At 43.2% G+C, this 20,068-nt stretch overlaps 11 protein-coding genes across 11 annotated transcripts; 5 read left to right on the forward strand and 6 right to left on the reverse strand.

The window, feature by feature from the left end:
- Positions 1–323: 323 nt before the first annotated feature.
- FA14DRAFT_152471 (DNA ligase/mRNA capping enzyme) lies at positions 324–1,842 on the reverse strand (the record flags this gene model as incomplete). The annotated part of the gene is made up of 2 exons (XM_025497533.1): positions 324–1,647; positions 1,718–1,842. The coding sequence occupies 2 exons, from the start codon at positions 1,840–1,842 to the stop codon at positions 324–326; spliced, it is 1,449 nt and encodes a 482-aa protein (XP_025357360.1).
- A 1,020-nt stretch (positions 1,843–2,862) lies between these two features.
- FA14DRAFT_159278 (acid protease) lies at positions 2,863–4,862 on the forward strand. The gene has a single exon (XM_025498137.1). It carries the CDS (start codon positions 3,275–3,277, stop codon positions 4,697–4,699), a length of 1,425 nt encoding a protein of 474 aa, XP_025357361.1. The 5' UTR covers positions 2,863–3,274; the 3' UTR covers positions 4,700–4,862.
- Positions 4,843–5,693, reverse strand: FA14DRAFT_129399 (Thioesterase/thiol ester dehydrase-isomerase). Its single transcript, XM_025496889.1, has 2 exons — positions 5,528–5,693; positions 4,843–5,443 (listed from the first exon to the last, which is right to left on the reverse strand). The coding sequence occupies exon 2, from the start codon at positions 5,439–5,441 to the stop codon at positions 4,905–4,907; it is 537 nt and encodes a 178-aa protein (XP_025357362.1). The 5' UTR covers positions 5,442–5,443; positions 5,528–5,693; the 3' UTR covers positions 4,843–4,904.
- A 345-nt stretch (positions 5,694–6,038) lies between these two features.
- Positions 6,039–6,596, forward strand: FA14DRAFT_176365 (uncharacterized protein; the record flags this gene model as incomplete). The annotated part of the gene is made up of 1 exon (XM_025500666.1): positions 6,039–6,596. One exon carries the CDS (start codon positions 6,039–6,041, stop codon positions 6,594–6,596), a length of 558 nt encoding a protein of 185 aa, XP_025357363.1.
- Positions 6,597–6,935: 339 nt separating this feature from the next.
- Positions 6,936–7,391, reverse strand: FA14DRAFT_118362 (putative glyoxylase I; the record flags this gene model as incomplete). The annotated part of the gene is made up of 1 exon (XM_025496285.1): positions 6,936–7,391. One exon carries the CDS (start codon positions 7,389–7,391, stop codon positions 6,936–6,938), a length of 456 nt encoding a protein of 151 aa, XP_025357364.1.
- Positions 7,392–7,775: 384 nt separating this feature from the next.
- Positions 7,776–8,569, forward strand: FA14DRAFT_187199 (Sedlin). The gene is made up of 3 exons (XM_025501579.1): positions 7,776–7,994; positions 8,054–8,226; positions 8,305–8,569. The coding sequence occupies exons 1-3, from the start codon at positions 7,817–7,819 to the stop codon at positions 8,473–8,475; spliced, it is 522 nt and encodes a 173-aa protein (XP_025357365.1). The 5' UTR covers positions 7,776–7,816; the 3' UTR covers positions 8,476–8,569.
- A 67-nt stretch (positions 8,570–8,636) lies between these two features.
- Positions 8,637–9,801, reverse strand: FA14DRAFT_152477 (NAD-dependent formate dehydrogenase; the record flags this gene model as incomplete). The annotated part of the gene is made up of 2 exons (XM_025497534.1): positions 8,637–9,731; positions 9,793–9,801. 2 exons carry the CDS (start codon positions 9,799–9,801, stop codon positions 8,637–8,639), a joined length of 1,104 nt encoding a protein of 367 aa, XP_025357366.1.
- An 883-nt stretch (positions 9,802–10,684) lies between these two features.
- Positions 10,685–12,689, reverse strand: FA14DRAFT_166456 (uncharacterized protein; the record flags this gene model as incomplete). Its single annotated transcript, XM_025500031.1, has 2 exons — positions 10,685–11,965; positions 12,026–12,689. 2 exons carry the CDS (start codon positions 12,687–12,689, stop codon positions 10,914–10,916), a joined length of 1,716 nt encoding a protein of 571 aa, XP_025357367.1. The 3' UTR covers positions 10,685–10,913.
- A 294-nt stretch (positions 12,690–12,983) lies between these two features.
- On the forward strand, positions 12,984–16,757 carry FA14DRAFT_159282 (putative splicing factor 3b subunit 1). Its single transcript, XM_025498138.1, has one exon. The coding sequence runs from the start codon at positions 12,989–12,991 to the stop codon at positions 16,682–16,684; it is 3,696 nt and encodes a 1,231-aa protein (XP_025357368.1). The 5' UTR covers positions 12,984–12,988; the 3' UTR covers positions 16,685–16,757.
- Positions 16,758–16,853: 96 nt separating this feature from the next.
- Positions 16,854–18,329, forward strand: FA14DRAFT_159283 (putative LYS12-homo-isocitrate dehydrogenase). Its single transcript, XM_025498139.1, has one exon. The coding sequence runs from the start codon at positions 16,994–16,996 to the stop codon at positions 18,137–18,139; it is 1,146 nt and encodes a 381-aa protein (XP_025357369.1). The 5' UTR covers positions 16,854–16,993; the 3' UTR covers positions 18,140–18,329.
- FA14DRAFT_9579 (uncharacterized protein) lies at positions 18,221–19,340 on the reverse strand. The gene is made up of 3 exons (XM_025503123.1): positions 19,226–19,340; positions 18,608–19,100; positions 18,221–18,533 (listed from the first exon to the last, which is right to left on the reverse strand). The coding sequence occupies exons 1-3, from the start codon at positions 19,243–19,245 to the stop codon at positions 18,303–18,305; spliced, it is 744 nt and encodes a 247-aa protein (XP_025357370.1). The 5' UTR covers positions 19,246–19,340; the 3' UTR covers positions 18,221–18,302.
- Between the last annotated feature and the right edge of the window lie 728 nt (positions 19,341–20,068).

Here is a 20,068-nt window from a genome sequence, read left to right on the forward strand (position 1 = left end):
CAAGAGATAGGGGTAACTTTTTCTCTCCACAGATTTTAAGTTTCTTCTGAAAAATCAACAGAGGAAGTGCACAATGCTTACAACGCGCCATACACTGTGAATATGCGCGTTTTGTGTTGTTCTCCCATGAAACCAACAGAACAACACCACAAACTCATAAAGGTTGAGCCCCTAACCAATGCCGGCCGATCCATATTGAATCCCAAAGAAACTTGTTTATCGGATATGATATTATAATGATTAGAATGATACATGTACATGATCTTGATTAAAGTATACAATATGATTAGACCGCTATATTACAAAATGCCGAACAGATTCATTCAATTATGGGATCCACTCTTTTGGGAAGAACCTGCAAGCAATTCACCTTGTCTTGCAGCTTCCTTGTCCAGTATTCTTATCTTTTTTTCAGCTTCCGCTTCGGCTCTGAAGGTTTTAGAACGTACGATAGCATCGCAAGGTTCAGTTTTATCAGGACATGTACCTTCATAAATTGGAAATCTTGGAAATCCATCATGCGATAATTCTTGAAAACGATAACGAATAATCATTCCTACGCACGGTTGCCAAGCATCCCTTTGAGCTCTTGAAAAACCAGATCCAACAGAAATAATATGACCACTTTCCATCTTCACTCTGCATGCTCCCATCCTACCTTTATGTTCACCTTGTCCATACTCGTGCCCTACAACAAGTGCTTCTGCGTCGTACCACAGTTTATGCTTGTATAAGGACTTGCTTCTGCCTGCTTCGTACATCGAACCAGGTTCTCGCAGCATCAGACCTTCTCCACCTTTATGCAAAACTTGCTTCATCAATTCATTGAAATGCCTCTTCCCCTCACACTTTACAGCTGGAAGAACGCAAATCTTTCCACCGAGGTCTTGATTCGTTGCTTCCTGGATTTCATCCGGTGTCCGTTCTCCATCCGGTAATCGAGATCGCAGTAGCTTAAGACGCTCTTCATAGGGAAGTGGAACATTTGTCACATCAAAGACCATCAAATTGATCTTTTTCCAATTATCAGCATCTTGTCTTCTACAAATACCTGAAGTTGCATCGAAAGCATCACGTTTCATCCATAATTCTCCATCCAAATGCAAATCCTTTGGGAGCTTATCCTTAAACCACTTTGGCGGATTCCATGCCCTTCCAGATCGGGCATACATCTTTTCTCCATTCCACCATGCACGTACGCCATCCAACTTTTCCGATAACCAAAAACCTTCTGGATTTTTCGTTTCTGGCCATTTGAGCGCTAGTAGCAGCGGTGCAGCTCCGTTCAATCCTCTTGGACCGCCATTATCTCGTTCATTGAAAATGCCAAAGTACTTGATGATCTTCTTGGGTGATCGAGTAGAAGTCGAATACGGGAATACGTCCGGATCTGCAACTGGTGTTGCTGAAACGGATGAAGAAGGAGGCGTTCCATCGAAAGCGTCACTTGCTGAACGTTTGAAAGATCGATTGGATGTCGTTCGCTTCAGGTTCAAAGTGCTGGATTGTGTTTTTGCCATTCGAATGCGAACGCCCTCATATTCTTCGCCTAGCAGTGTTTTCAGATGTGCACATGTTCTTGACTTTTCCGATACTGTCAAATTACGCCAGCTGGGACATGTGCACGAATAGAATCCATCTGCTCGTCTGGAGAGGTGTATAAGGGATTAGCAAGCATAATCGATGGATTCCAAAGCGATCAGACAGCGCTTCTCACCTTTTTTGTATGTAAGGATCCTTTGCCGCACCTTTTACAGTACGTTTTTCCCCAATCGCCAACAAGATTGCCGGTTTGACCTTTTTGCCTGCTTCATTTTCCACTTCTGCCGTCTCTGTATCCATCTTTATACTCGCCCAAGAGGCGATTAGAGCGTTGCGATCATTCAGATGGTAGAAGAAGAAGTTGTGTTTTGACATCTATCAAAACTCTAATCAATCTGACTGCACACAAAGATTAAATTGCCGTACTGTGCCTGCATTCACGCTAAAGTCTCACGCCTTTCAAGATTAGGTAAGCCGTTATTGCAACCATCACAATGAAATGATAACCCTGAAGGGATGATGATTGGTGAAGGAAGGAAGTATCGATCAAACATATCAAATTAGCCTCCTGCCAAGCAATTCATCTTTACGCTAGATAGTGTAAAAGGGTACTTTACGATGAAGGGTTAGAGTAGATTTTTCCATGGGAAAAGATGGGCGTATAAATCGCATGCAGTTGTGTATGTTTTAGCGCTGTGCATCATCAATCGACAGATCTATAATCATCATGATACGTGCAGAAAGGGTAACATAGGTTTATCCGTCAACATGAATATTCTAGGCTGTACCTTTTTAGATAAAAAAAGAAATAGAATTAATTCATAAACGACTTCCTATTCAAGAAGTCAACTTCAACAATATTCAATAATGATAATCCCTCTTATTTTGTTCGCCGAGAGGCTGTGAAGGGTGAGAGTGAAATACACAAGCCACCTATTCTTTATTGCATGCATAGTAGTACCCAAAATAATCCAGTAGGACCGTTGTTGCAACATGCCAGTCAGATGTGCTTATGCGGGAAGTTCCCCTTGATTGAAAAATGATACGCGCTTTGCAGGGAACGGTAGCCGCGGTGCTGTGCCTATTTCCCGCATGTTCTCCACTCGATCTGTGTTACATCAGAGATGCACAAACCATACACGCCCAAAGAACCCTCTTTTATTTTGGTTTGGTTTCGGCTAAGAAGTTCCATAAAAAGTTTACACGGCACACTGCCTTTAAAAGCCGTAAGCTGTGCTATGTCTGCTTGCATTGTAACACTCTTTTAATGCATGCTAAGGGCTAAATGAAGAAGAACCAACCTATGTAACTCGATCAATAGACAGAAATGACGCACGACATTGCAGGTTGATTCAAGCATGACGGCAAAAGTGAAGATGAACTAATATGATGATGAATTGTATGCGCACAGCACACATATGCAAACGGTGGGGAAATACATACATAGTGCTTCCCCTTCTAAGTGCCGAAAAGATGGTTAAATTTATATACATTCGGCCATATTATGCCGATTGAACTTGTTCGTCATCCACTTTTTCATTTCTCTCCACATCATCACTTTATTTATAGAGAAATCCTAAATCTTCATTTCAAGCCGAAAAGCTGTACTTCTATATTCACAACCAGGAGATTATAAAGGGGGTCTTCAACATCCGATACAAAGGAACAATCTTTTTTACTCAAAAACACACCTCCTAGCCATACATTCATTCATTCATTGCCACTTTATATCATGGTTAATATGCGTTTGGCAGCCGTTTGTTTAGCGGCTGCTTCTGCCTTGATGGTAGGACCTTCTGCTTCAATGCCAACGAGCGCATCAAGACGATCACCAACAGATCATCCTATCGCAAAAAGGAGGTTCCAATTACCCGCCTTCAACAACGAAGACGAATTGCTAGAATGGACCGAACAACATAAAGCAGGCTTACGGGCAAAATACGCATCGAAACTACAAGATAGTAACCAACAAGAAACACAAGCAGCCGAAGAAAGAAGGCGGAAAAGAAGAAGATCTTTAGAAGCTCGTGATTCGGTTGGAGATGCTGCATTGGTTAACTATCAACATGATAGCTCATTCTATGCTCCCGTTTCGATCGGTTCATCAGCTCAATCGGTCAATCTAGTCTTGGACACAGGCTCATCGGATTTGTGGACCGTTCAAGGCAAAGAAGGTTGGAATCCCGCTCAATCTTCCACATTTACCAATTCCACCACACCATTCAAGATCACTTATGGATCAGGTTCAGTTAGCGGTACATTAGCATACGATTCAGTCACACTTGCCGGACAAACGGCAAACAAGCAAACGTTCGCAATTGCCACTTCTATTTCCAATGGTTTATTGGGTGATGCGGTTGAAGGTATTATGGGTTTAGGTTTCCCAAGCCTTTCGACCAGTAAAGCAACGCCTTTTTGGCAAAACGTTGGAGCAGACGAATTTAGCTTTTATCTTGAATCTGATAACAATACCGATACATCTTCTCGTACCGACAAAGCACCAGGTGGAATTTTTACATTAGGAGGACGTAATACGACTTTGTTCAAAGGTGATATCAACTGGTCAGATGTGATTGATGAATCGTATTGGTTGATCACATTAGGAGGTATTACTGTCAACGATGAAGATGTCAATTTATCAGGAACGAACAAGGTTGCCGTTGATACAGGTACAACTTTGATCGGAGCACCTGCTACGATTGTTGATCAAATTTACAATCAAGTTCCCAACAGTAAAGCAATGTCATCGGGTTATTATACTTTCCCTTGCGCTGAAACTGGAATAAGTGCAACTTTGCATTTCGGTAATCAAGAATACACTTTAACTTCTGATGACTTGATTGCCGGAACGGTTGATTCAACTGCAACGATGTGTTTAGGCGCATTTTTCAGTATCGGTTCAACGTCAAAAGATGAACTTCAATATATTTTGGGAGACGCTTTCCTCATGAATGTTTATTCAATCTTTTCAAATTCCGGTAAAACGGCTCAAGTTGGCTTTGCTGCTTTGGCTGATGGCTTGGGCAGTACAACAGCTTCGCGAACGGTGAATTCCGTCGTGGCAGCCAATGCGGCCGTTGGTTCAGCAAGCTTGACAAGTTATCCACTTGTCGCTCTCACACTCTTTGTAGCATTTATAATAACCTTTATGGTTTAATCCATTCCTTACTTTGTAGCTTACTCTCATTTGCATGTACATACTTCCCTGTTTATAGTCACCACCACATTTGTATATACGTTTCAGCTTTTTGCACCATGACAAGTGCTCTTTCTATCTTTCTGTCATGAGTAGAAATAATTAATCAAATCTATTGAGCCAGTCTAGATAATATACAACAAGGTGTGTCGCTTTAATACATCGTCTATTCGTCACTTTGATCCATTACCTTTCTAACCGCACTCGTGTCCAAGAAAGCCACCAATCTTGGCTCAACGAAAAGAGCCTTACTTTGAACCAACACTTGACCACGTAAATCGGTCATTGTTGCTTCAACCCATGCTTTTCTACCTTCATGTTCGATTAACTTTGTTTCAACAACAACGACGCTATCCGCTTTTACCGGTTTTTTATAATCAATTTCTAGGTGTGCCGTTACGCCGATTTTATGTGGTAAATGAAAAAATGAAGTTCTTGCCAACGTTTCATCTAACACTGTTGCCAATAAACCTCCATGTACGATCCCATCGTGACCGCATAGGTTTCGTCCAAGATGAACGAATGCATAGGCATCTCCTCTATGACCTCCCAAAACTTCAGCTCCATGACGTGTTTTGCTGACCACAACGGGAGGAACACAGAGCATTCCGGGTTTTCGTAATGATCCCGCCGTTAGACTGTAGGGCATCATATGTGCCGGGAAATTGGCAAACGGTCTTGATAGAACGTAATGAGCCTTCATTTCTCCATCTTTGGCATTGACGTACGTTGCCGGGTTTTGGTTGCTAGATCCTGGGCTTGAAGAAGAAGACTTCGCAATAGACCTACTGGCCAACAATGCTCTTACATGAGGTAGATTGACCAACTCTCGATCCAATTTCTCTTTATACCGTTGTGCTTCTTCTGTATCGGGAAGTGGAAGTGGAGGAGTTGGACGAGGATAGAGTAGTAGGAGTGATTCTGGAGGATAGAGTGAGCCTAGAAAGTATGCACCTGCTCCAAATAATCCCAATAGAACAGCGAATCGAAGTGGTCTAGATTGTGGTGTACCTCTTGGTGTTCGAGGAGGAGGCGTTGGTGGTGGTGTTGGTTGTATCCGCACTTGATCCACTTGCGGGATAGATGATGCATATCTACGTATCTGCCCACATCGTGCTTCAATCGAGACTGATCTGTACAGCAGTCCACATCTTCTGATGAGCATGATGTATGATGGTCGTTCGATGATAAGATTGATGAAAGTATTCATGCAATTGTTTATCATCGGTTCAAGCGGTGATTTATTTACCCGGTCTTGGCGTACGCACGCATTTCATCCCTTCGACGCGTAGAAGACACAATGTCGTGTTCATTGTCAGGCTCATTCTTCCATCAACAGGAAATGACGGTACGATATCAAGATGTGGTTTGTGCTTTCATAGTAGAAGATAAACAGAGCAAAGCATCCGAAGAGGTGACAAATTCATCTTCATTTCGAGTATTGTGCTCACAAAGATACGATGATGCCGAACATTTCCCATCAATGTACGAATTCCCGGGTGGAAAAGTAGATGAAGGCGAAACACATATACAGACGATGAAACGGGAATGCTCAGAAGAGCTCGGAATAGAGGTTGAGCCGATTGTTTCAAATAGCACAGAAGGAGACGTGATTGCCATTAAACCGTGCTACTCTTTCCATCATGAGCCGAAACAAGATAAGAGATTGGGTGGACTGGTGACTTTCCGTTTATTCTTCTATTGGGCAAAAATAGTCAATAATTCACAGCCTAAAGCATTGGCAAGTCAAAAAGTAGAATGGCTAACTCCAGAGCAGATGGGTAAATTAACCTTTTGTCCAGGAGATGAAGGTATCATTGAAGATATGCTTTCGGGTACTCTAAGACCTCCAGAATGATCAATTGGCGTACACAAATGATCAAAGGAATCATTAGATCAATAGCCTACTTATAGAAGCAATGCTGTATTCTACTATTCATGTCTGTACTTATATACCCGCAACTTTAATAGATAATAAATCGTGTTTACTCAACGACTTCATCTAATCCCGTCTAAATGACGATCACGATGACGATCAACAAAGATTCGGGGATCCCGGGGATCCAATAGAACCTTTAGCTATAGAGATGCATTTTTCTTCGCACTCCTGTCGAACACAGAAAAGAAGGAAGTTTGATAAGTTGAATTGATTATGCATTCGATACAATATGTTCAACAATCATTCAAGATGAGATGCTCACTGAGGCTTGTTGTGAGAGATGATTTCTATCCAGTACATGTCCGGATCATACACAAAAGCGATGCTCTTCATTTTGCCGTCTTCCGGACGTTTCTTGAACTTGACACCCATGGAATCGAAACGTGCAACGGCCTTTTCGAGGTTATCAACGGAGATACATGTATGACCGAATCCTTGTGGTTCATCATTTCCGTTGTGGTACTTGAAGTTTGGATCCTTTTCAGTACCTTTGTTCCAGGTCAATTCCAAAATACCTTCACGTTCACCACGTGGCAAACCTTTTTGTCCGGGAAGGTTGTATGCAAGGAAGAACAACTTGAAATCCCCAGCATCATGTTCATCAATAACATCCATTCCCAAGACTTTTGTGTAAAATTCGATACTCTTTTCGGGATCTTTGATACGAATCATTGTATGATTGAATCGATAAGAAGCTGTTGCTGCGTCTGCCATTTTGATATTTTTTGTTTGATGGAATTGACGAATGGGTTGTTGTGTAAGTTTGATTGGAATCGGTTGTTGTGAAATATGCTGTGTAAATCTACTAGATACGATTGATGGTCTTGCCAATGATCTAATCAAGTTACGAGTCAACATAAAGTGGTTGGTGGAAGAGAGAGAGGAGAGAAGAGGTGGGGCACACGACATCTTATAAGTCTTGCATCCAAGTAGGATAGAATATTTCTCCACATGAACACTTCTAAGCAGCCGACCTATTTCCGAACCCTATGCACCAGAAGATCTTCCAATCCCCGGCCGCCGCTAATAAGGAAACATGGCCCAAACGCGAAAAAGTCGTTTCACACGTGTAAGGAGTGGCATCGTGAGGCTAACCATCCTGTACTATTCTCTCATCACAAACAACAAGTCTAACAGAAATGAGTACGACAATACCAGGAATAGAGGCAATAGCATTAGTAGGAAGTCGGAATCAGAGACTATACCTAAATGCAAGGGTTGCATATCAAGAAAAACAAGATGTCAATCGGATACGAAATGAGATGCTAAGATTAGAGTATGCTGCTCATTGTGCTTTGGACGTGGTAGAAGAACGATGTGAGTGCGTTAAAGTGTTCGCATATTGACAGAGAGCTTAATGGATCCTCTCCACACAGCTCAAACTAGATCAGCAAACGGGGAAGTGACTTCGTCGGGCGTTTCATTTCTGGGATTAGTGCTCACATTGGAAGATCTGGCGATTTATGCATTGGTGACAAGTACAAAACTGAGAATACTACTCTTGCTCACACCGGGAGAGTTCAAAGTGAGAGATTTGGACTGTATCACTGTAAGTACCTGAAGTCCTGTAAGTCTGCCCTTCTTCTCATCCTGACCCAACTGCCATTCTTCCTCTCACTCGCGACAGATCCTTCGAGCTGTGCATACATGCTATCTATCGCATATCGGCAATCCTTTCCATGCTTTGCCTTCACCTAGAACGGGTATTCCACACATGCATCTCGGTCAGTCAAATGCACAACTGGAGATCAAGAGCGATCTGTTCGATAAACGAATCAGAGCTATCGGAGGCTGGTAGTTATTCGCAGCATCATCACATCATGTACTATAGATCAGGCTGTCATCGAGAATTATTTTCATCTTTTGTCATTATTTCATTCTTTCGCTAGCGGTATATACAGCAGGGTGGTCTCATCACCTCAACACAGAAAGCACGTAAAACGAAACAAGGAAACAATCTTAAGCAACTGTTGTCTTGCGTTGACCGTATGCTTTGGTTGCATATTCACCATTCTCAACAATGAGATTGGCTGGGTTTTGTGGCTTGTTGTTGAGCCAGTTGTTCAAGATTTCACGGGTACCGTCGGCATAACGCTTTTGAGCGTCCAAAGTTGTACCACTGTAATGGGGAACCATTGCGTTACCTCCACCGTGTGGGTTGTACATCGTACGCCATGGGTGATCGGCCGGAGCGGGTTGATGGTTCCAAACGTCACCACCGTAACCCAAGATATGTCCACTTTCAACTGCTTCCTTAACTGCTTCGGCATTGCAAATTGCACCACGTGCAGTGTTGATCAACCATGCTCCCTTCTTCATGTGTTTGATGTTATCCTTGTTGATCAAATTACGGGTACCTTCGTGCAAGGGGCAGTTGACGGTAACGACGTCACATTGACTCAAGAAGTCATTCAAGTCGGCAACACGACGAGCGTTGACTTGTTTGGCTGCATCTGCTGGCAAATCTTGGTAGTCGAAGTATAGTAATTCCTTGCAGTTGAATGGAACCATACGTTGCAAGACACGGTAACCGATACGTCCAGCACCGATTGTACCGACAACCTTGCCTTCCAAATCGTATGCGTCACGAGCAATGGCGGCTACTAACCAACCGTTGTTCTTGTTTTGTGAAATTTGTTCGTGACCGATGTTGTAGTTACGGACAAGGATCAAGATTGTCATGACAACATGTTCAGCGACGGAAACGACGTTTGAACCTGAAACTTCAGCAACTGTGATCTTGCGTTCGTTTGCAGCGTTCAAATCGACGTGATCTGAACCGACACCGGCAGTGATACAAAGTTTCAAGTTCTTAGCAGAAGCAATGATCTCTTTGCTCAAATAACCGGGATGGAAAGGAGTTGTGATGACAACGTCTGCATCGACAATCTCTTTTGCCATCTTACTGTTTGGTCCTTCTTTGTCATCTGTGACTACGAAGGTGTGGTTGCCCTTGGCCAATTCATCTTTTAGGCCTAGACTGTTTTCAATTGTACCTAAAAGTCTCTTTTCTTCTTGGGCGTCTTTGCCACCAGAGTAGAGAACGCAGAGAACCTGGAAGAAGAGGTTGTCAGCATGTTAGAGAAGATGATGGATGAGGAGATGATGTACATACCTTAACCATGATTGTAAGTTGTTATGTGAAGTGAAGATATGTTAGAATGAGTTATTGAATGATGATGAAGTTAAGAAGGAGAAGGATTGGGTGGGTATATGCACTTCTTATAGGTCTTGAGACAATCCAAAGAGGAAAGGCAATCAATACTTTAATTGAGAAAGCACAAGCCATGTTTCCCTTCAGACAGATAAAGTGCGCTTTCACTTGAAGCTAATAATCAATCGCCGTTACATTCTTGTACTTCCGAGTAAATGAGGAGTACACAAAAGGTGATCAAAATGGATACCCTCTCTCGGCAGGCCCGAGAGTGATAGATACAGAAAAGGTGGAGACAATTAGTGTATAATTAAACAATGTGTGGGTAGTCGTAGGAAGAAGGGTTAACATGCAGAGCGCAATCGTTCATACCCCGCGTTTCGATGTTGAGTGTGTGTGAGTACCGCACCGGAAAAACAAAGGAAGCACACTGACGTTAATTTTAGCGGAAAAAGCGGTAAAAAGATGGCTATTATTGTTGTTAACAAGCTTAAGCGTCTTCTTACCTTCCTTTGCCACTCTTAGTCTGGTAAAGATGGCCAGACTGTGATCACCAGCATGTTTGATGATGATAATTATCAGCCTTCAAATGCATGAGCACGGCAAGCTTCTTTCCGGCGATTCCTACCCCGCCTTTCTCTGTTTAGAATCGGAGGCCGTCTCAATCAGCCATGCCTGAGACGATAAAATGAGGAGAAAAACAGGTCGGAGAAGCCGAATAATCCACAATCAGACGACAAGCAGCATGTACAGCACATTAGCGCGTAACGGACAAAAGCAAAAAGCAGCCACAGCCTGAAATGGCAAAAATGAGGCTCAGCGTTTAAAGGGCTTAGCGCGTTAAAGAAGGGAGGAAGAGGAGAAAGAAGACCGGGAGTGATACTCATTCAACTTGAACATTGATCCGATGACCATAAGGAACAGCCGACGCATGTAAAAGCATTCTTGCATCCTACTTACCCATAATTCGGCATCATAAAGCCGTGAGGATCGTATCGACAGACGAAAGAATATCATGAATTTCTACTGTACAATATTCACATCTCGATAATATACAACAAGGAGATAAATAACACTCTCCATTAATATAACAACTGACGAAGTTGATCCCGTGAAAATTTAGGTGGTTGCCAATGAAGAGCTTCAGGATGAATTCTTCTTCTCTTTTTCTTCATCTGTCGATCATGTTTGGCTAACACTTGGTCATTAAGAACAAGATAATGTTTACCTTGATATTGCTTAAGCATATTCAATGCTTGACAAGTATGTAAAACATCTGCATGAACGATTGCCGTCTTGTTCGCAATATCTTCGATCGAAATATCTTCTTCCGTATGCAATAACATTTCAACAATCGTTTCTGCCCAATAAGCTCGATAACTTAATAATCCTAAATCAGATAAAGGCTTTTCTGGACTGCCTAATTTGTGTTCACGTTTGCTTAATTCGTAGCTGAATTCGATCAACAATCGTCCGAATCCAGTCCTTTGATGTTGCGGTAGAGTCAGAATACAAGCGACATTGTAGTTCTCTGCTGATTCCTTCTCTTTGGAGAAATACCCGATGATATGTGCACCAGCATCATCTCTTTGCGCCATCACATAGAATAAGAACGGGTCCGTATCATAATACAACGTCTTGTGATCCAAGAAACACTTTGACAACAAGCACAAGTTACGACACCAAACCTTTTGTCTTCTTCCGTCAATCTCGAAGAAGCTCACATCTTCGTGTCGGTAAATTTCGTTGCCGGGCGGATGTGTGACTGTGCACTTTTGTCTATGTCTCTTGAGCATAAAGTTTGATGGGAAGTAACCCAAACACATTTCACAAATATACAGACATTCAACGTGAGTATATTCGATCGGATAAGGACTGAAGTACCATGTATCCACTTCGTGTTTACCCATTTGAATCTTGTTCAAGTTTTTGACTCGAGCAACTTCTGAGACCGATTGTGTCATCGAACCTGAAGTTCGTAGCTTTTCAATCTCTTGTTCTTTGCTAAACACTTCCGGTCTTCTGTTTGGATGCAAGGACTCGGCAGAGCTGATATCGATCGTATCATCGCCTACATCTTGTGTTTCATCTCCGACCATTTCCATTGCAACAACAGCTCCATCTTCGCCGGAGACTCCGTCAGGCGTTCCAGGTGTGGCCCCACTATCATCGCCATCCTGCATAGATATATCACCATCACCAATGGCTGAAGAATCTCCATCCCGTTTACGCAAAGGTGAGCCTGCTTCAGCGGCTGCACTTGCTTGTGCTTGCAATGCAGCTTTCCTCAAAAGGTTATTCGAAGCTGTCGTCTTTTGTCCGATGGCTCCTGTAGCAGGTGTACCTGGCGTGGCAGGAGTGACAGATCCGCTATTGGTTCTTGCAGTCTTTTTTCTATTGGTAGATGTAGATGATCCATTGCTTCCAGCGTGACTGCCGTGTCCATGACCCCCTGAAGATCCACCTGGTTTGGGCCATTCAATCTCGCGCGAAGTGATCAATCTTGCACCACTTACCCATTCATCCAAACGTTTATTAAATTCAGAGTAATGCACATAGTACTCCAGTCTTTCTTCTGCCGTAGGTTCAGGTGCAGGATCATCCTTTTTATCTGATGAAAGATCGATTCGTAACCTTCTTGCTTTTGGCTTTTCACGTATTGATAAAATTTCCGCTTTACGTTCTTCCACTTCTCCTGATACCACATCTGGCTTCTTTACAAAAATCTTACTTCCTACAGTCACATCTTCTAATGCATACGTCCCACCTGCGCTCGTTTGAGGTCCTTCATCAATCGCAGGTGTACCTGATCGACCGTTTGTCGGCGTACCGCTTCCTTTTGGTGGTCGCGCAACCATTTCGAATCGCTAGAATGTCGAAGTGGCAATAAGACGAAGATGTATACTTCATCCAAATCCTTTGATCGATAGCAGGACAGCCTCGCCTATCTTGTGATTTGGCTGGATGCTATCTACCTTTTTGGTGGCGATCAATGCTGCGCGATGGATGAAATTCAAATCAAGCTCAGCAAATGCACTCAGCCAAATTATATTCATATTCAATGGAATCAAGTGTAAATACACGTGTTTGTAATAAAAATACAAGTGAATAGCCAAATTAAATACAAAATTATAAGCAAGCTAATACACACTGTCATATGTTAATGGGCTCTTTCTTCTCCAGCGTCCTTTGCCATCTTGTTGCTTTTGATGATCATCCAGCCAGCATGGTGACGGAAGCTGATGAGATCAAAAGGCTACAAGCTGCCCGTCAAGCTGATCAAGCAGTCAGGGCAGCTCAAACAAAAGATAAAATTGCTTTGGGAGATAAATCAGCCGGATACGATGAAGATTTATACGGCGGCAGAAAGAAATCCGATTATGTGACAGAATTACCGGCAATGGATGAAGATGACGATGACAGTGATGATGAGCACAATGGAAGGGCTACAAAGAATCCTTTGGATGCTTTTGGTGCGCCAAAGCATTTATTGCACGAATTTGCAGATGAAGAGGAGGACCCACTAGCAGATCGTTCAAAATCTCGTCAGATTGCTAACAGACAAAGCGATTATCACCTAAGGCGATTCAATCGCGACATTGGCCCCGAGAGCACAACTGATGCTTTCTCGGGCGAAGCCACTGAAGGAGAAGAAGGTGGATACAAAGAAGCGATGAGAAGAGCAGAAATTGAGAGGGAGGAAGAACGTGTCAGACGACTAATAGAATCCAAAGAACGGGAAGCACAAGAAAAGCTACAGTCAGGTGATCAAGATGGTGACGATACCATCATAGTACCGAGAAGCGAGGCACAGACTGCACCTGACGCAACACCAAGAGTAGGTCGAAAGAGACGATGGGATGTAGGAGCACCTTCAGAGTCTAGTGATTCAGAAAAAGCAACGACGAGCACTGAGGCCGCCACTGATGCCACACCACGTAAGCGAAGATCGAGATGGGATGAAACACCAACAGCAGCGGGGGACACAACCGCAGAAGAATCCAAGAAGTCAAGATGGGATCAAACCCCCACTGCTGCACCAGAATCATCTTCCTCACAGAAAACAGCCCCTGGCATGGATGGATCATTCCTTGTCGATCCACGCAATCGATTCTTGAGTGACGAAGAACTGGATCAACTGCTTCCTTCAGAAGGATATGTGATCGTACAGCCACCCGAGGGATATGCTCCAATACGTTCAGCTGCTCATAAATTGATGGCCACTCCTGTAAACAATGGTGGGTTCATGATGCAAGATGAAGCCTCTGCACGTGCAGCTGTTGGAGAGATGGTACCTGATCTGCCTACCGATATTCCTGGTGTTGGTCAGTTGGCATACTTTAAAGCAGAAGATCAAACTCATTTCAAGAAGATTCTCGGAGGCGATGATGAGGACGAATTGTCACTTGACGAGCTCAAAGAGCGAAAGATTATGCGTCTCTTACTCAAGATTAAGAATGGTACGCCTCCCATGCGTAAGACTGCTTTACGTCAAATAAGTGATAAAGCAAGAGATTTTGGTGCTGGTCCGCTTTTTGACAACATTCTGCCTCTGTTGATGGAACGTACACTGGAAGATCAAGAACGACATTTACTGGTCAAGGTAATCGATCGGATCTTGTACAAATTGGATGATCTTGTTCGACCATACGTACATCGAATCCTCGTCGTCATTGAACCTCTCTTGATCGATGAGGACTACTATGCGCGTATCGAAGGACGTGAAATCATTAGCAATCTTTCCAAAGCTGCCGGTTTGGCACATATGATTTCAACTATGCGACCTGATATTGACCACGTAGACGAATATGTACGCAATACGACAGCTCGAGCATTCTCAGTCGTTGCATCTGCTCTTGGCATTCCGGCCCTTTTGCCCTTCTTGCGGGCTGTCTGTCGTTCAAAGAAGAGCTGGCAAGCCCGGCACACTGGTATTCGTATCGTTCAACAGATTGCGATTATGATGGGATGTGCAATTTTACCTCATTTGAAAAACCTTGTCGATTGTGTTGCAAATGGACTGTCAGACGAACAACAAAAGGTAAAGACGATGACCGCATTGGCACTTTCAGCTTTAGCCGAAGCAGCTGCTCCGTACGGTATCGAAAGCTTTGAGGAAGTCTTGAAACCTCTTTGGATCGGTACAAGACAACACCGCGGAAAAGGTCTTGCAGCATTTTTGAAAGCAATCGGATTCATTATCCCGCTAATGGATTCCGACAGTACTTTATACTTTGTCAAAGAAGTTACGCCAACTCTCATTCGAGAATTCCAAACGGCAGATGAGGAAATGAAAAAGATTGTTTTGAAGGTTGTCAAACAATGTGCGGCAACGGATGGGGTCACTGGAGCATTCTTGAAAGAAGAATTGATCCCGGAATTCTTCAAGCATTTCTGGGTAAGGCGAATGGCACTCGATCGTCGCAACTACAAACAAGTAGTGGAAACGACTGTCGGCTTGAGTGAGAAAGTTGGTGTAAGTGAAGTTGTATCGAGAATTGTCAACGAGCTCAAAGACGAGAATGAGCCATTCCGCAAGATGGTGATGGAGACAATCTCCAATGTGATTGAAAAGCTCGGCGCAGCAGATATTGATGAGCGACTTGAGGTGTTGTTGATCGATGGAATGATTTACGCCTTCCAAGAACAAACGCAAGAAGATCAGATCATGCTAAACGGTTTCGGCATCATCATCAATGCTCTTGGCATGCGTGTGAAACCATACTTGCAACAGATTGTATCCATCATCCTTTGGCGACTCAATCACAAGAATGCAAAGACAAGACAACAAGCCGCAGATCTTACGACAAAGCTTGCTGTTCTCATTCGACAATGCGAGGAAGAAGAACTTTTGTCGAAAATGGGTTTAGTGTTATTCGAGCAATTGGGAGAAGAATTCCCCGAAGCACTGGCAAGTATCATCACTGCCGAGACTGCAATCGCGAATGTGATGGGAATGAAACAGATGAATCCAAAAATTCAAGATTTATTGCCTCGAATGACTCCCATTCTACGTAATAGACACGAAAAGGTACAAGAGGCATCTATCAACTTGATCGGACGGATTGCAGATAGAGGAGCAGAATTCGTCAATCCCCGTGAATGGATGAGAATTTGTTTTGAGCTTTTGGATTTGCTTAAAGCACACAAGAAGGCTATTCGAAGAGCTGCAGTCAACTCGTTTGGTTATATTGCCCGTGCTTTAGGACCACAAGATGTTTTGCAAGTTTTATTGACCAATTTACGTGTTCAAGAACGACAAAGTCGAGTTTGTTCAACTGTTGCAGTCGCCATTGTTGCAGAAACTTGTGGACCGTATACGTGCATTCCGGCAATTCTGAACGAATACAGAACTGCTGAATTGAACGTGCGAACAGGAGCATTGAAAGCGTTGAGCTTTTTGACAGAATACGTTGCAGATATGAACAAAGATTACGTGTACAGTTTAGTGGGTATCTTGGAAGATGCATTGACCGAACGAGATGCTGTTCATCGTCAAACAGCAGCAACGGTTGTCAAACATTTGGCTTTGGGTGTTTCAGGTTTAGGAAGAGAAGATGCTCTTTTGCATTTCTTGAACCTATTGCATCCAAACGTATTTGAACAAAGTCCTCATGTGATTGGAGCAGTGATGGATGCAATTGAATCTATGCGAATCGCTTTAGGACCTGGAGTTTTACTCAATTATTCGTTGCAAGGTTTGTTCCACCCTGCACGTAAGGTTCGTGAACCTTTTTGTCGAATTTACAATACCAATTATATGGGAGCACAAGATGGCTTAGTGCCATTTTATCCCGATTTCGGAGAGATTGATGAATCATATCGTCGTCACGATCTGATGTGTATGATTTGATGAATCGTCATGTATTTTTGTATAGTAACCAATATCATTTTTTGTACAATATTGAAATCCCGAATCGCCCGATTGATTCGCTCCGATAAGATTAGCCGATAAAAAAGATATGCAGAGTAGCAGTGTAGAAAGTGAACTAAAAAAAAGGAAGAAGTGAAAAGTGCAGGCGCGTTTTAACAGGGAGGGGGGAGAGATTTGACTGGGCTGCTGTTGCAAAAGGCCAGCTTTTTCAGATTGCTTCTTCCCATGCACAAGCCTCGACCTCTTACTCCTTTCACCATACCATACCATCCTAAACCTACAAAAAACATGACAAACACCGCACAAAAGATCATGTCCAGTGCCGGACAAGCACTCAAACTTGGAATGATTCCAGCTGATGGAATCGGAAGAGAAGTGTTACCTTGTGCAGCCCGTGTTCTTCAATCAACACCTGGAGCGCCCAAATTTGAATTCGTTCATTTGGATGCTGGATTTGAATATTTTCAAAAGCATGGCACAGCATTGCCAGATGCTACCATTCAATCACTCAAAAATGATTGCGATGGTGCAATGTTTGGTAGCGTTAGCAGTCCTTCGCATAAAGTTGAGGGTTATTCAAGTCCAATCGTTCGTTTACGTAAAGAGTTGGATTTGTATGCTAACATTCGACCTGTGATTGGTGTTCATGGTACAAAAGATGATGACAAATGGGTTGATTTGGTTATTGTTCGGGAAAACACAGAATGCCTGTACATCAAAAAAGAACAATTGGATCAAAAAGGAAGCGGAAACGGACCTGTAGCAACAGCTATTCGACAAATCAGTCAACATGCATCTTCTAGAATCGGTAAAAAGGCATTCGAAGTCGCTCTTGCACGTCAACAAATGCGTGTCAAGGCAGGTATTGCCGCTCAAGAGACTGGAAAGGCAAAAGTGACAGTCTGTCATAAGTCCAACGTTCTTTCCGTAACAGATGGCCTTTTCAGAACTTCGGTAAGATCAGTCTTTGAAGATGATCAAAAGAGCAAAGGAGGTCCAGGACGCTTTGAGGGTATCAGCATGGACGAACAATTGGTTGATTCAATGGTATACCGCCTTTTCCGCGAACCTCACGTTTTCGATGTAGTTGTTGCTCCTAACCTTTACGGTGATATCATTTCCGATGGTGCTGCCGCTTTGGTGGGTTCTTTGGGTGTTGTTAGCAGTGTCAACGCAGGTGATAACTTCTTCATGGGTGAACCCGTTCATGGATCTGCCCCTGATATCGCAGGACAAAACAAGGCAAACCCAATCGCTTCCATTCGTTCAGCCGCTTTGTTGTTAGAATACATGGGATACACTGATCCAGCTCTTAAAATTTATGCAGCTGTTGATCAAGTCATTCGCGAAGGTAAATACCTCACACCTGATTTGCACGGAAAGGCAACCACAACCGAATGTCAAGATGCCATCCTGAAAGCTTTGACAAATTAAAAGACGTCATGCACCAAAAATTCTGCAATTATGCTTGATCGCCCTTTCTGTGAGAGAATGTGTGATTGAGAATCGTATACTACATTGTCCATTTCATACTAGATACAATTGTACAAGTTCAGATTACAAGATTGTTACTGTGAGAGAGAGAAGTGAATATCCCTTATGCTTTTCTTGAACGTTTCTTTTCACCTCCTTTACGACTTTGACTTGCTGTGTTAAGGGTGGCTGGATTGCCGACATTGAGCAATCCGTTTGAGAAGTCTTGCCCTGCTATGGAAGGATCGACTGTGTCTTGGTAATTCTCATCGGAGAATTGATTTTGCTGTTGCTGTTGTAAACGTCGGCTTTGATTCCATCGTGCCATATGATCCATCGTACGGTCATTATAGACCTGAGGGAAGGGGAGCAAAAAGAGATCGCGTCAATTTACGGTTCTCGTTTGGCACCATCTACTCATCTACTCACCTTTCTTTGCTCGTCTGTAAGGTTCTTCCATGCTTCACTAATCTTTCCCAGAACGTCGGAATACGAAAGCTCTTTGAATTGTTGACGCATGTCCTCACGAATTTCGTTTTGGAAAAGCAGGTAAGCGCTAGGTGGTCTTTTGGGTGCATTTGGATCACGGTTTGCTTTCCTTTGTTTTTTCAGCATTCGTCGTTCTTCTTTCGAGATTGATTTTCTACCTGGCGTTCCCATCGTATTGGTCGGCATGCCTTGTTGTCCACTCGCTCCTGCCGCCGCTGCAGCTGCAGCTAAACTTTGAGCTCCCAAATTCCCACTTGCAAGCGTAAGGAAATCGGTTCCTACATTATTGGCAAAAGCATTTGCTGCTGCATTTGGTTGTCCGGTCAATGTTTTGATGAAATTGTCACATTGTGTTGCAGCACTTCGAAGCGAGCTTGACAGCTTTTGAGCTGCTTGAATCATCTGCCGTAGGAAAGAGCGAGAAGGATGCACTCTGGGTCAATCCACAGTCATGGAAGTGGTGATGACAAAAAGGCACGGACGGATGAAAAAGGAAGGCATGTGTTCTGAAAGCACTCACGACCTCGTCCCAGCCCATCAACATCTTCATTTACTTACATGTACACGAGCGAGAGCATTCTCTTGATCTGATTGATTCGGCCATGCAGTTTGATTTGCAGTGTTATGCTGTTGAGGTTGTTGTTGTTGTTGAGGCTGAAAGCCACCCATAGGATTCCATTGTTGTTCCATTTTCAATTCTGGACGTGTAAGAATGGTTTAGATTAGTACCTTTTTCATCGTCATCATTGGGAAAGAACAACAACAACAAAAACAAGGAAGTGTTGATCTTGCATGAAAACGCGTTTGATTAGATGTTCCTAACTCTGTTCGCCCGTGTTAATTTGGCAAAGGGAGAGAGAGGCGCGTGAGGCAATAAGGAAAGGGATTCATGCCTACTTCTGTGCATTCATGTAATTGGATCACCGCATACAGATGGTCATGATTGGCATTTCGTAAAGAAGAAAGGTTGCTAGATTCAACCTTGCACCCATGACAGCATCCGAGTCAGAGATTGAAGTTTGTACCTTTGACACGACAGATGTCGTTCTGTTCAGGTAGAGTACATGCATGCAAGCCTGAGCACCGAAACATGATTGAAATAGATGACTTTGATTCTCTTCCTTCACAATCGACAGGAAAGGTGTAAAGAATAGAAGCGAGAAGGTGTCTGCGTGTGTATGACATTGCCAATCTACACGCTCAACATACACACTGTAAAGATCTACTCACCCTAATTGGCCTGATCAATGGTCGTATTCCCGTTGAGTGGTCGGAGAATTGTGTCAAAAAGGATAAGTGAATGTTTGTATGTGATTGTATACACCTTTGTCCCGCGTTTGTATTGAAATTGCTTTCAAGCTCCAATTCAAAACGCACGAAGATGTTGTATGGAGATGGAAG

Source organism: Meira miltonrushii, assembly GCF_003144205.1.
Source record: "Meira miltonrushii strain MCA 3882 unplaced genomic scaffold FA14scaffold_1, whole genome shotgun sequence".
In the NCBI taxonomy this organism is placed as follows: Eukaryota; Fungi; Basidiomycota; class Exobasidiomycetes; order Exobasidiales; family Brachybasidiaceae; genus Meira; species Meira miltonrushii.